Below are 15,104 nucleotides of genomic sequence, written 5' to 3'. Positions count from 1 at the left end.
ATTAATTTTACGTTCGGTGCACCCACTCTACCAAAATTACCTCACAACACAAACAGAGCCTTTAATACCAGAGCCTTTTACAAATCAGTGGCTCCTCTCTCCTAAACCTAGGCGCTTCCTCACTAATTGGTAGCGTCTCTTCATAATTTGGTGGCAGCTTCATTACCAGTGGCGAAGGTCTTTTACAGGCTTTTCAGGTTTCTCCTGATTTCTAGAAATTGGGAAAAATTTCGAGATTATGTTTAAACAGATAGTACAGATAGGGTTGGATTTGACAACAGCTGTGTATATGTTTACTCTATGAATCTTTGTATTTGCTCTGCAAAGTACTTTAAATGAAGTTTTGTGGGTTGCACTTGAATGCCAATTGGATAAATATTCAGGGATATGTGTGACTCCTGCTCAGTTACATGGCATTGTGTGGCTTGCATTATTCAGAATAGCTCACCTTAAGAAGTGTTTGTTTCTGACATTGTAAAGATTATGGGTGACATATTTTTAAAAGAACAACTTAAAAATAGAATAAGACTAACTATCAACTATTTCAATTCAGGCCCATATTATCAAAAGCTAAAATGTAGCTAGTAAAACATTTTAAGTACATTCCTCTTTAATACAAAGCAAGGACTGGAGCATAGTGCTAATTACTACACTTGTGCATGGATTAATTTTGGAAGTTTGCTTTTGGCTTATTCAAAAGCCCACAACAGCATGGGCTCCGCAGCCATTTTTTTTTAACCGGCCACAGCAGAACAGTGGCTGTTGAAAACTGACTACTTTTAGTTTCTTTCGGTTACACATGGAGTGTGGGGAGGGAGGTAGCCACTAGAAAAGAAAAGGATCACAGGAAATGAGATTTCTTAAGCCCGCTCTTCTCTCTTGGTTTTGAAGCAGAAAGGAGATGGAAGCACGAGGGGGTAAGGCACCAATTCTCCTTTCCGGGGCCTCCAAATCAAGAGAGAAGGAAGGGATTTTAAATAAAGCCCAGGGTAGGATATCTATAAGTCAATCCCTCTTCCTTCCCTGAGAAATGGGAAGCCCCCTTAAAATGCCTTGGAAAACTGCCTCCTGCAGGGAGAGAGCCGCGCACACCTACAGTTCCTGTATCCTCTAGAGTAGAAACAGTTTCAACAAAGCATTAAATCCAGGTCATCTCTAAAGTCAGAAGGGAAAGGATCCCAGGAAGCAAAATTTCTTAGTCCTCCCTTCTTTCTTGATCTGGAAGCAGAAAGAAGCTTGAAGCACCAGGGGTGTGGGGGGGGGGCATTCTAAGGCAGTGGCAGCTCTCTTTTCCAGAACCTCAAATCAAGAGAAGGGTGGGATTATTGAAGGAAGCCCAGGGTAGAATACCTCCAGGTTGATTTTGTGTCCTTCCCTGAGAAATGGAAAGCCCCCTTAAAATGCCTTGGAAAATTGCCTCCTACAGGGAGAGAGCTGTGTGATGTGCACACCTGAAGCTCCTGTCTCCTCTAGAGTAGAAACAACTTTAAAAAGCATTAAACCCAGGTCTTCTCTGTAGACAGAAGGGAAAGGATAGCAGAAAGAGATGTATCTTAACTCTGATGCTTTTAATCCAGGTCTTCATGAAGAATATAAAAACAAACAATGCCTAAAATGATGGGGGAGCCTGGGGACCCCCCCCCCCCATAAGGGGGCCAGATAGAAAGCGAATCTTTCAGCTTCTCAGATCAAGAACAGATTTCTGTCCTCCCAAATTCAGGAGCCTCCCAAAAATGGATCAGGACCCCCACTGCAATCTGGGACACCAAAATGGATAGTGGTTTACCCAGAATGCACAAGCCTATTCATTATTTCTGTAGTCTGATCACTTCATCCACGATGGGACACAGTACAGTATGAGAGAAGCGACAAAATCCTGAAGCCAGGTGCATCTTTAGCTTAATAGTTTCTATTTCCTGGGAAGTGCAGCTCCCTACAGAACAGCTTTATGTGTATCCCCAGAAAAACAGAAATTTATGATAACAATATGATAATGTATTTGAATTAAGTTTCTAGGCCAAAGACGATGGGACATTATTGCCCTGAAGGTTGGAAATTACATTTAAAGACAGCTATTCTAGTGTATGAAAAGGAAAAGAAACATTTTATGGGTCATGTTTGGTGTAGCTTTCCCGTGATATTTTGTTTTATTTTGTAACAAAGGTAAAATGAATAAACAGCAGAAACAATTATATATGTATGAGTAATCTAAAAATAATAAAGTCATTTCTGACAATAATTCTTAGCTTACCAAAGATGTCTTATGTGACAGCTTAATGATTGAACCCACCCTGAAGAGATTAACGAAAGAAAATAAGGGTGTTTCTATAGGTTGGGTATTTCTTTTTGCTAAATGGAATTTGATCAAACATTTGGAGGGATTCCACTAGGAACTAAGTAGAAATATTTACAATTAGGATTTTGTAATTGCTTGCGTACATTATTCATAGCTTCTCAGATTTTCTTAATCTGCTACTGTTTATTTACTGAAGTTGCTTTGGAGACTTCCAGTTATGTCCCATAATGTGGCTTTACAGTTGTAGTTTTTAATACTACCAATATATTTTGCTTCTAATGTAGCAAAATTTCAATGACAGCCATTGCCAAACCTTTCTCCCCAGTTAACTAAACCATTTTTGGTGGCATTTAGCTACCACAAGGCTGATCCATTTCCACACTGACCTAAGTGGTTGGTGTAAACATGCCCATAGAAGTACAATGTTCTTCTCCAGCATTAAAACCACATCAAGCAAAGCATTGAGTGAACGTTTCTGTCTTTGCAATGCCTGATTAAAGCAAGGGTAGGAATTGTGTGAAAAATAAGCAGCATTTCAGTATGCCATTTGACTGCCTTGATGCTTACTAGGACTTTCAGGTCCTAGCATTCCAAGAAAGAAAATTGGGATAAACAAAAAAAAATACCAAAAATACCACCAACCCACTGTTGCGCAGATTCCTCATTTAAATATTTTTTCAAAGGGGCACAACAAAACAGGAATTATATGAAACATCACCCAAATCTTATATGTACTTTTCCGCTTTTTTCTTTTGTATGTTTGATTAATTTTCCTATGTTTATATTTTATTATATTTTAATGGTGTGAGCATGTTTGAATAAATGAAGATTGTTTGCTTATGCATAAAATGAAAAGTATTGAAAAACACTTTCTTGTTAACTGCCATTAAGTCAACTTCGACTTACTGTGAAGCCATGAATGAAAGACCTCTAAGCTCCTGTATCATCAACAGCCCAACTCAGGTTTTACAGTCTCCAGGTTGTGGCTTTGATTGAGTGGATCCATGTGTAATATGGTCTTTCTCTTTTCCTACTGGTGAGTCATGTTTTCTCATGATATGTCCAAAGTTCAATAGACTCAGATTAGTCATCTTGGCATCAATTGAAAAGCCTGATCACGACATGATGTCTAATGAAGAGGGAGATGAAGAATATTTATCAATATTCACATCCTTAATGGAAAAAATAATATTCCAATACTATGGATCTCTGTTCAGAGAGGTTAGATTGGTACCCTCCTTTCAATTTTGTTGTCAATTTAATTACTTTTTAATTCTTGTATGCTGGGAATATTTAATTATGTTTTACCTGTTGGAAGCTACTTTGAGTCCTGAACTAAGAAAAAGAGAGGATATAAATATCATCACAACTATTGAGATATCCTGGTAAAGTAAAGGAGACAGCTGTAAGATTCTTCATACTTTGGGACCTCATTCAGAAAAAAAAATATTTGTGCAAATATACATCCATGTGTTTTTTAAGTGTGGAATATGTTTGGAGGCAAAAAAAATCACTGTTATTTGGCTGTTATTTATGCATGACATAATATGTGTTTGGTGCAAAATATATTGCCTTCCATGCAGTATTTTGGCAGAAATGAATTTGCCCAAACTCCCAAAGTTGGTCCATGAGTTCATGAACAGCCAGAAGCGATTGAATGAATAAACAACAACAACCCAAAGTTTTAAGATTGCAAAATCACAGAAAAATCATCATAATCTCACAAAGCAGAGGAAACAAATTACCATACCAAAATTATTCCCTTTTCCATGTGAGAATAAAATTACACTGTCCCACAATGCAATTACAATTTTAGTGTTAATCCTAAAACATTGCTGTTTTAGAAATAATTTTGAGGTATTTTAGTAATGGAAAATAGATTTTTAAAAAGAAAAGGCTTTGAAGAATAATATTTAGACATAAAGCAAATGAAATGCTTAGTATACTTAATTAACCTAAGAATGTACTGAAACAAGGTGCTGCTATTGCCATGGTTGAAAATGTTAGTGAATTCATAAAACCCTATAAGCAAGTACTTTTTCTTCAGATTAACAGCAGCAGAAGGTTATCACCACTTTGTCCTACTTGTAGTCTTCCCTGAGGCACATATCCACTACTTGTATCTCAGCATGACCATTTATAAGTTTATACTTAAACTACATCTTCAATAGTAGTTTTTCATATTAAGCTTAATAATGACCTAAAAAAAATATGGATTTCACCATGCAATTATTTTTCCCATTTGCACAGGAGGAAAACACTTCTAGATAGCTTGCTTTATAAACTTATATCCTACACCTTTTCCTTAAATACAATATACTGCTCAGATGGCTTATAGTAACATAGAAAGTATGCAATGCTGTTGTAAAATATCCCAATTATAAGAAAAGAAATATGATGTAATAAATAAAAGCACACCAGGGTATTTGGTGTGGAATATGAAACAAATTACATTATCCCCAGTCAGCCTAGGAATAGAAGATAGGAGTTACAGTCTGTCAACATCTGGAAGGCAATAAATTTCCCTACCTCAGGAAAGCGATACAAAATGTTTTTGCCTGATACCAAAAAGCAAATTCTCTAAATCTACGTAACAATATACAGGGTAATTATTCTAGCTTTGGTAGCAAATTATTAGAAATCCCTATGTATTTTTGATGAACCAAGGGAATCTCTAAACACATTGAATTAAGTCACAACAGTAAGTGAATACAGTATATTCTGGCATATAAGACTACTTTTTAACCCAAGAAAATCTTCCCAAAGTCAGGGGTTGTCTTATATGCGGGTGTAGTCTTATGCATGGGAGTCATCTTAACTCTATATTTTAACTGGAAAAGTTGGGGGTCGTCTTATACGCCCAGTCGTCTTATATGCCAGAATATACGGTATTTTGAAGGATTTCTGTTAAAATAAAACAGAATAGGAATCTAGGCTGTTGCACAAATGTTGGATGATGTTGTGAATATCCTCTTATCAGTAGTGCATCCATGCTGCAATCTTTTGGGTTCTGGGTTCTGGGGTTTGTAATTTGTTGGAGTACCAATAACTTTCTGGTAGAGTGTTCAAGTGCAATCCCCTGAACTGCATCAGAAGATTCTAAATACCCCACCAATCTGCAAATCCCAGGATTCAGTAACATGAAACTAGCATTTAAATTTGGTATAAAGTACTATAATTTTCTAGTATGAACAGTATCATCATGCAGTGTTTTTTTTTTACAGAATTATAAGCACTAAGGGTGTTTGCAGGACTATGTGAAACTATGACTCAGCCAAATTGCACAGAGTTTGAGATAATAATCTACTATTAGTTACTTTAGACTTTTCTTCCCAATGGACCAGGAGAGACCGAAAATGGCTCAGTGAGCCACTAAACACATCTATCTATGGCTAATACAAAGCTCTAAAAATGAATTTTGCCTTCAGTAGGTATATGATGAAAGAATATGATAAGACAGCATAGCATATTTTAGTTGATTGTCATTTGGTAATAGCCATTTAGCAATATACTTCCAACCCATGACTTTCAACCCTAATGCATATATAGCTGTAAGAGAGAGAGACATTCTGTTGAACGTCTGCAACTCAGTTCAACATCTCTCCTCTGTTGAGCATAGATTGACTGTTTCCATAAGACTAAAACAGAGAGGCCTACATTTACCTCTTATAGGAATGTATCAGTATTTTTGGATACTAGGTATAAAGATAAAATTTATATATAGTCTTTTGAGGCACTCATTTAGTGCCAATGCTTTGAAGCCATAATTCTTAATGAACAACCTAGTTTAAAGGAAAGAGGATGTTTTGCTCCTGCCCAGGGACTTGTAATTGAAGATGTTTTAAAAATTTAGATAAAGTACAAGCTCCAGTTCAAAGGTGTGGATCTAATCTCATAATATAGCACTCTGCCTAAAAATAGTTTTTTCTCAGTTATCAGTGATAAGGTGGGAATGTAACATATGACTTGATAGATGTATTTGCCATGCTCAGATTTATCTGAGATTCAGATTCTCATGGTTAGGTTGCCATGCAAAAACTATGGACAAAATAGGATTGAGATGGGTAAATGCAAGCTATTAACCCAGCTGGTGATCTTTCTCATTCAACAAGCCACAAAAGCCCAACTGCAGTGTTCGGAAGCATTGGTTTTGGATTACAGTGATCTCAGTATTAGTTATGCAAGGTGTGGACGGTGAACATTGCAGACTAAAACTACCAAAGTTTCTACACTTTTGCTTGATCCTCATGTATTAAGCTTCATCAGACCATTTTGGCAACCATTCCAAGATTACTGTTATTAGAAGACTCACTTGACAGAAGGAAAATGAGATATATGTTTAATTTTGGGAGATGAATCCTGGATTTTAAAAAATCACATTTTGACATAGTGCAAATTGGGATCTTCTCCTTCTATTTTCTTTTTTATCCTCTCCTTATTCTTCTTTTTGTTGTTACATCAGGGTCAGATGAAGCTAAAAGGATTTCAAACAACATTTCACAAATGCAGTCTGACTGCTCTGAACCAGACACTGTCAAAAAGTAATACATCTTTATGATCAAAGATACTTCAGACCAGAAAACACTGCATTTGTTTAATTTTATATCACTGGTAGGTTAACAAGTTTCCAAGAAGAACTGTTCCTCTGTTTTTGTCTTGTATGCTAAGGCATATCTGTTTATGTTTTGTTTCCTTTAGGCTGTACTATGGCGGTACAAATTTTCCCAGCTTAAGGGGTCCTCAGATGATGGCAAGAGCAAGATCAAATTTTTGTTCCAGAATCCAGATACTAAGCAGATTGAAGCAAAGGTAAAAGCAAGAATGCAATGTTTTTCATTCTCTCAGATGGATGATAGAACAAGCAAGAAAAAAAATCTTAATGGAGAGGAAGCACAAAAATTGGACTTTTGTCTTTATGTTTTATGTAATAACACATTCTTATTTCAGCAATTGTTGTCAGGCTCAAAAAATTGCAATAAAACCTATTATTATTATTATTATTATTATATTTATTATTGTGTTTATTATGTTTATTTATGTCCCAGTTTTTCTCTCCACACGGAGACTCAAAGTGGCTCACAATATACAAATATTAAAACAGTATTAAACCTCATTAATAGTAAAAACAATTCAGGTTAAAACCATAAAAGCATATAAAATCACAACAGCCCCTGACAATCTCATGAATAGTTTAAAGGTTTAGAATTTTTATTCAGTGGGAAATTGAGTCTTAGGGAGAGAGTCCTCACAATGTAGAGGTCTGTATTAGGGGTAACCCCCCCCCCCCCTCTTGAAATTTTAAAGTTTTCAAAAACTGGTTTACTCATGAATTTTTACTGATTAACCCAATCCCCAAGCTAAGTCTATGAGAAGCAAAAAATTAAGAGTCCCCGCAGAACTGCAAACACTATCTCAAACAAATTTTGGCAATGTATTCACACAGTTTTTATCTATCGTTCAAGCAAAGCCTAAAGTGCAGGGGAGAATGTAAAGGCCCTCATGAAGGAGACAAGACTTGGTGGGGGTGGTTGACAGTGATGGAGTTGCAGGCTATATAAAATTATTTAAGAGACACCCCCTTAAGCCAATTACCAGGCCACAATGGTGACAGTATGGGGTAGGTGAAAAAAACAACAACCCATAGAACATTCCTTGGGGAGAAAAAAAATTCTACTTGGCTTTGATGCAATCAGTCTTAAACTCATACTGACTTGAGGATGGGAGGCGGGTCATGGTTAAAATGAAATAGGCAGTTATGAGGGGCAGGCACCAATTTATAGACAGCTGTTGCCCCTCATAAGGTGCTGGGATAAGGCTGCAATTCTGCCACTCCCCTTTAGGTACCAAACTGGACTACTTCATGTAGGGGCTGAAATAACCCTCCCCCCCCCCCCCAAGATGAACCTCAGGCTTTGCCTTTGAGACTTCAGGTTGAGATTTGTGATATATGAATGGTATAAAGATGAATGAATATTAGTCAGTTCTGATGGGCACTGTAATAACAATGAGTTTTTCTCATAGTACATTTAACAGCAAGAATAGTTGCATCACATAAATGCCTGTTTTGTTTGTGAAAATCACCTCTGAGTAAGCTAGAAGTCAGAGCATAATTTGGATATGTTATTTGAATGATATTAAGACTTTTCCTTAGGGGCTATATTTGTGTTGCTGTCCTGAGTGGCTAATTGAAAATATAAAAACATTCACTGAATGTGGATTTTCATTCACATTGACCTAATGTTCCTCTGTGTAAATTCCTAGAAATCATAGTTATTGATGTAAAATTGATATATACCTCCCAGGAGCATTTATTAGCTTCCCTGCACTCCAGAAAATAGAGCTTAAATAGAGGTAGCAGAAGTTTCATTCCAAATTTTTAAAGCTAGATAGTCCCTTGCTGCCTGAAGATTTAAAATAACTTCTGTTAATCAAAGTCAAGCTTGTTTTTCCAAGGCAACCACCACTTGAGTATTTCTATTTCTGAATAGTGGCAGGAAGAACCTTGATAACATTGATGCCCAATGTATTATTTTTTATAAAGCTGCTTGTACTTTGTACATTCCATTTCTTGCTTGACATACCAAAATGTAAAGTATTATGCTTTGAAGTCTATATCCTGACAGCAATGGAATTAGTTCTATATTTTAGCATTGGCATTTTCCATCTGTAAGGGCCAAATAAGGCAGGGCAGTGATGAATGGACTTCGTGTCATGAGGCCAATTTGCACTAATGTCCATTCATCTTTAATTTGTGTAACAATCTGCCTTGCTGATGACAGCTGATGCCACACTAATCTTTGTTTTCTCCATACCCCAATTCCCCATCAGTTTCACTTTTTTATACACAGTAGGTGCATTTTTCATTATAAAAAACTAACAGGGATTATTTCAACATGTTCCTAGTTTATTCTGGCTCATAGTTATTGCACAGATATATAAAAAATGAGAAAGTATCTGAAAAATGTCACACACACCCAAACAGGAAGGGGGAAATTATATTGCAATAGAAATTGGTGATACTATGTAAAAGTGTGATTTTCAATTCAATAAAAATAATCTAAATCAGATTTCCAAAAATGTCTGGAAAATCTCTGTAATTGAAATATGGGGTTTTTTTTTTACATTGTTCTACTGTTTATTCAATAATTTATTATTGACATTGCTCATAGAAATCACTCCACCAGTGTGACTAATGCTTGCCATTATAGCACAAGGATGGGAATCATGTAGGCTTTAGAATATTGCTGGACTGTAGCTCGCAACATTCCTAATGATCTGTTTTGAAAGCCAGAGCTGATGGTACTTACAGTTAATATCATCTGAAAGGCCATGTGACACCTATTTCTGCTTTCATAGTTCGGTCAATTCACGTATTGCATTGAACTCAAATGTCAACTCATTAATCAATCCTTGAATGACTGAATAGCTGTAGTCTTTCATTTATTGTGTGTATCTGAACAGTTTCTCTCATCGTTTCCTTTTCTTATTGCTACCAGCTGCTGATTCACATGTGATGAGGATAAAGCCACCAACACACACATTTGGCTTGAATAATTTACCTATTTTCCCTTGGTACCTAAGTAGCATAAAACCAATACAGGGTAATGAAAGCTGTGATGACTCTTAGAAACAGAATGGTGATTGTAATTCATGATCTTCAATAGAGAAATAGAATGTGATGGTCAGAGGTGATACAGAAGTTCATTAAGCATGCATTTCAGCTTAGTGATTTGGCAGGGCCTAACATATGCTGTGAATACTGAACTACCCAGCTGGCATTATGAAACACATTTTACTTCATTTTATTTCACACGGATGAGACTATTCCTGTTTCTCTGATAGCAGGAGATTGTGCTTAGACAGAATCTACGTACACTGAGGTCTTAGCCACACATTTTGTGACATTCAAAGTGTGCTACTAAGCCAACATTCCCATTTTCTTTTTTACATGTAAGTAATGTGCACACTCCTGATCTGGATTGTGATCACCATGGCCAAATAACACAGGATGAACATTCTCTATTCTCAGAGGCTGAACGTGCATGATTTAAAAGAGCCCTAGTAATTGTTTTTTTCTCTCCAAAATATAGCTTTGATGTGAATTTGCTTAGAAGCAAATTTAGAGGTAAAGGTGGTTATGTGTGTGAGTAGGGGGCTTGCCAACCTGTGTGTAGTGGTCCTAGTTTAGAGTGGATCTCTCATAAATCTAAAAAGAAAGAAAGAAAAGTTCAGGTGTGCTCCACACAATATTAGCTTAGCCCTGTAAAGGGCTACTAAAGCCAACCTCCCTTCCTTTTCCTTTTTTTTTTTTCTTGACTCAGGTTCCTAATATTTTCTTAACAATGGCATCTGGGAACAAGTGATAAAAGCAACTCAGCTTCAAAAACTTGAAAGAGCAAAGTTGGAATGACAGGGGTGGAAAATGGAGAGTGAAGAGAAATGCTATTACATGCATATGTGGCAATATATTTCAGATTAACTTGCTTTAACCTGTGTGTGCACTATCCCAGGCTTTTTCCTGTCATGAAGCACTTTCATTTGCTTTTTTACACTGTGAAGTTCTAAAATGAGATTCCTTGTGGGCCTTACAGGCGTGATTTGCCCATTTTGGAATTACTCAGAAATACATAATAAAGTGCTACCCCATTCATCCTTATACATGCTTTCCCATAACCTGTGATGTGTAATATCTTCCACATTGAAAAAAAATGGCAAAAGAGTCTGGGTATGGGTTTCATTTAAGGACACTTTAATATTTCTTCTCTGGTCATACTTTATAAGAGAGCAATTGTGTATTTAGCTATATTATACATGTGTGTTTGATTACAGCATTCAGATACTGGTTTACACAGAATATTTTATCTCTTGGTGGCTATAACAGGGCCCTGCAGATGTCAGGGGTAGTCCAGTCATCTTTCTGTGTTGTAAGATGTATTCTGACAAGGAATATATATATATCTGACAGAAAAGAAAGCTGAGCTTTTAAATCATACTTGTGTGCTGTTGGCCTGTCAATCAAATTTTTCTATATCCAACATAAAGTTTCAGTTAAAAGTTTAATAACCAGATTCAGTATTACTATTCTTAATGGTAGCTCAAGTCCTCCTATAATACACTTCTGGGAATAGGAAATAGGAATTTCTGATCCATAACTAAGGTTTACCACAAAAGTATTTAATAAAGCAATTCAGAGAAAAGTAGTCTGCTGGTCTATGTCCCAATTGTTTTGGCATTAACTTGGTTATTAATGAAAATAAGGGCACTGAGTTGAAAAGCTACATTAGCAGACATGATAAATTGTGAGACATTTCTCCAAAAGACAAGTAGTTGGTTTCAGAATTTGAACAAAAAAGCAATGAAATTTGTTATATGTTTAAGGTTGTTTGCACTGAAACCTTAAGTATGTTATCACATGCCAAATAAACAAGTGAAATAATTATGTTTTAGTCTTAGCTGCCCATAGTCTATGAGGTCTGTATCCTTCAGTTATAGGATATTTAAGAACACATTGCTTTCTAAAGCTTGTCTCTGAGATCCCTGAAAATGAGCCATTCATTAGGACCCAACACTGTTTTTATGTGCTATTTCTCCTAACAACATCTTTCTGGGAGGGCGGCAGGAATGAATGCCCTCACCACTGTCCTCTGGAGAGTTAAACTCCTTCATCTCCATGAAATTGCTTACTCCTGCTCCACAATGTGGTGGTTAGCTATCCTATATACTCATGTATAATTCTAGGAATTTTAGTCGAAGTATCAACCTAAAAAACCTGGGTCAGCTTATTCATGGGTCAATATAAGCACAATACCTTAACTTTTATTTTTTTATAAAGGAGCCATCCACTTCTCTTAGAGAGTGGTAAAAAGCAAGATTTTAGTCCATATGGCACCAATCCCTCTACTTTTTCCCATGGCACTATGTCTGGCCTTTTAAAATACATGGGTGGGAAAATGGCTACAGCAGGGATGCCTGCCCCCATGAAACAGCACTGGTACTTTCTCCTCTCTGCAAGATGACCCTCAAATTATCCATGGATCATTTCAATATCCATAATTTTGGCTCTCAAACCTACCCTCAACATGTACATGAAGTCAAGCTGTAAGTGAGTATATGTGGTATATTTTGATATGAGGAATTAATGGTTTTGCCTCTCACATTTGGTCTTTTTTTGCTTTCACTTTCAGGAGTTGGAATTTTCCAATCTATTTGCTGTCCTGCATTGTATCCACTCATTTTTTGCTGCCAAAGTTGCATGTTTGGACCCACAGTATGTTGGCAGTCAAGCGGCAGCTTCCACAAGTGTTTCTGCTGCCAGTACTAGTGCTGCTGCTGCTACTGGTACCTCTACCCTTGCTACATCATCTGGCAGTAGCAAATTAAAGTATACGACTTGATATCTCCTGTTTCTGCACTTGCCACTTTTTTTGGAGTACAGATCACTAGGCATAAATACTTACCAGATTGGTTCATTGGAGAAGAACAAAAGAACCAACAGAAGAAACACATGACAGTTTTCAGCAGAGTGTAGTCACAAGAGATCATGAATTAAATCTCAGTTTGACAAAGCATCGAGACAGAAATCGAGACAGAAATGGATGATTATGCTTTGGCATAATCAGTTTGTGCTTTAAGTAATAGTGGAAGCAAAAGAAACAAAAATGAACTGACCCAACGCTACAGTGAGGTATTTAATACACTTTTCAGGTGTCCATCATAATAAGAGAACTGTCCTTTTCTTGTTTCCAGATTTTTTTTTATGACAACTTACGGTGCTCTGGATTTAAAGTAATGCCCTCTTGTTAAACAGCCAATGACATAAGGACAACCAAGAGGCTTACACCATGGAGCAACAAGGAACTGACAATGGAAAGAAGCTACTGTATCTCCTTAGAAAGAAAGCACCTTAAATACTGTTGCAAATATATATTTGTCTCCTTTTGACATAAAGTCATGTTCATTCTTAATTTTGCTCTCACACATTTATTGTAGTGATCAAGGTATAGCCATATTAGGCCAACAGCTTTTTTTGGGGAAAAAAAAGAAATATAAGCATAATGAAGCCATCTGCTATCTAAGCCTATAATATTAAGCTGGTTAGACTTTGTTCTCACAAAGTCCAGATGAAGTGGAAACCCTGTGCCATTTTTCATTGCTGGGGGATGTCCTTGCTCTTCTAACAACATAAAAACAAAATAGTCTACAAATAGAATGTTAAATATCTAGAATCGGTGGTTATAGGCTGAATCTTTCTGCGTGAATGTTTCTGGTAGGAAATGTTTCATCACGTTGCACCTTCATGTGCTGTCAAAGGGGTAAGACCTTGAAATGAGCTTGCTCTGTTCCCTCCTTTTTGTGAAAGCTAGGCCTTTAATCTGAGATAGTTCCACTGATCTCATAAAACTACACAGAGGTGGTAAGAGGTGGTATCATGATCTTTAACCTGAATGAAAATTTTCCTAGATACTGATTATAGTTTTAATTATGAATTAATTACAAAACAGTGTTGCACCTGTTTAGTGGTAGGAAGGATTTTGGGCTGTCACTCACTGATAGAACTGTACCTCCCAGTGGAACTAAGAGATAAATCATTCTCTTTCCTTGATGCCTTTAAAATCTACTTAAGTTTTTGGGAAACCCTTCAGAGGAAATTTTTGATCAGTTCAGAGGGATGCAGGGAGACTAGAAGAAATTTTTATGCAAGTGGGCATCTACTAGTGTGGTATCAGATTTCAATTTATTCTTTTATGATTCAGGGCTGTTTTTTTTTTCCTTTTTAAAATGACCTTTACACTTCCAGCCTTTACCTCCACCTCGAATTCCAAGTCTGTTATTTTTTGACTGGCACAATAAAGGTTCCATGAGCCTCCATTCTTAAATCTGCTTTTCATTTTACCAGTGGATAATCAACAAAAGAGACTCATTTACATGTTTGCATTTCATTTAAAATCTTTTAAACATAACCACAGTAAAGCATTTTTGTCTGGTTAAAAACTTTCTTGCCCAGTGCTGAGTTTCTTAAAATTAGCCCATTCCTCTTTCTCAGCATATTAGGCATTCTACGGATGGGTTCAGTTCTTCTTTAGGAACCCAAAGTAATGCAGGATTTGGAAACCTAAGTAATGCAGGATTTCCCAAAGTACAGAAAAGAATCCTCTATGCATACAGAGTTTTCTTCAGACAAGATTTTGCCTGATATTGTCATGCAATGCTTCCCATATACCATGATCACATTATGTAATGCCGAATTTGCTTTTATTTTTTTTAAAAATCAATTTTATGGTCAATGTAGATTAAACTGTACATGTTGACTTATTACATATCTATATCTCAGTGGTTATAACACTGACCAGATTCTTGAGAGCCATTTTGAAATATATTTCTTTTCTTAAGCTTAAATAAACATAGTTTTTTACTGGAAAAAAATCCAATTCACAGGTAAGTGTGCATAAACCAAATTGAAATCAATGCAGCTAAGTGTGCTCAATACAGATGTATACAAGAAGATTTAAGATCATATATGTCATGATACAGTGAGGTTCCTTTAAAAAATACTTAAAATTGGTTTATTGATGTATCCCCTCCCTCTCCTTGTGTTTTGCAAGAAACTCTGCTGGAATACTATTTAGGAAAAATAATATTTTAAATCCTAATGTCTTTATGTAAGTCTCCGAAGAAATAAGCAATCTCTCAAGATGGATGTTCCTTTCAGTGCAGATATGCAAATACAATTAATTTTTTTTTCTGTACCTGAAATGGTCTGAATCAATGCTATCTTGAATAGAAGCCTGCTAGTCAGAAATTGTATCTA

At 36.3% G+C, this 15,104-nt stretch overlaps 1 protein-coding gene across 2 annotated transcripts in view; it reads left to right on the top strand.

Annotated features, from left to right (window-relative positions):
* Window positions 1–14,172, top strand: part of SNTG1 (syntrophin gamma 1) — a 299,235-nt gene extending 285,063 nt beyond the window's left edge. For both annotated transcript variants that reach the window (XM_067467429.1, XM_060775287.2), the window contains exons 18-19: window positions 6,995–7,105; window positions 12,481–14,172. In XM_067467429.1, coding sequence (XP_067323530.1) covers window positions 6,995–7,105; window positions 12,481–12,690 — 321 coding nt within the window. In that variant the 3' untranslated portion in view covers window positions 12,691–14,172. The remainder of the gene's footprint in view (window positions 1–6,994; window positions 7,106–12,480) is intronic.
* The last annotated feature ends 932 nt before the right edge of the window (window positions 14,173–15,104 follow it).

Source organism: Anolis sagrei, chromosome 4 (genome assembly GCF_037176765.1).
Source record: "Anolis sagrei isolate rAnoSag1 chromosome 4, rAnoSag1.mat, whole genome shotgun sequence".
NCBI lineage: Eukaryota > Metazoa > Chordata > Lepidosauria > Squamata > Dactyloidae > Anolis > Anolis sagrei.
Note: the sequence above shows the minus strand (reverse complement) of the source record. Positions and strands in the feature narration are given on the sequence as shown.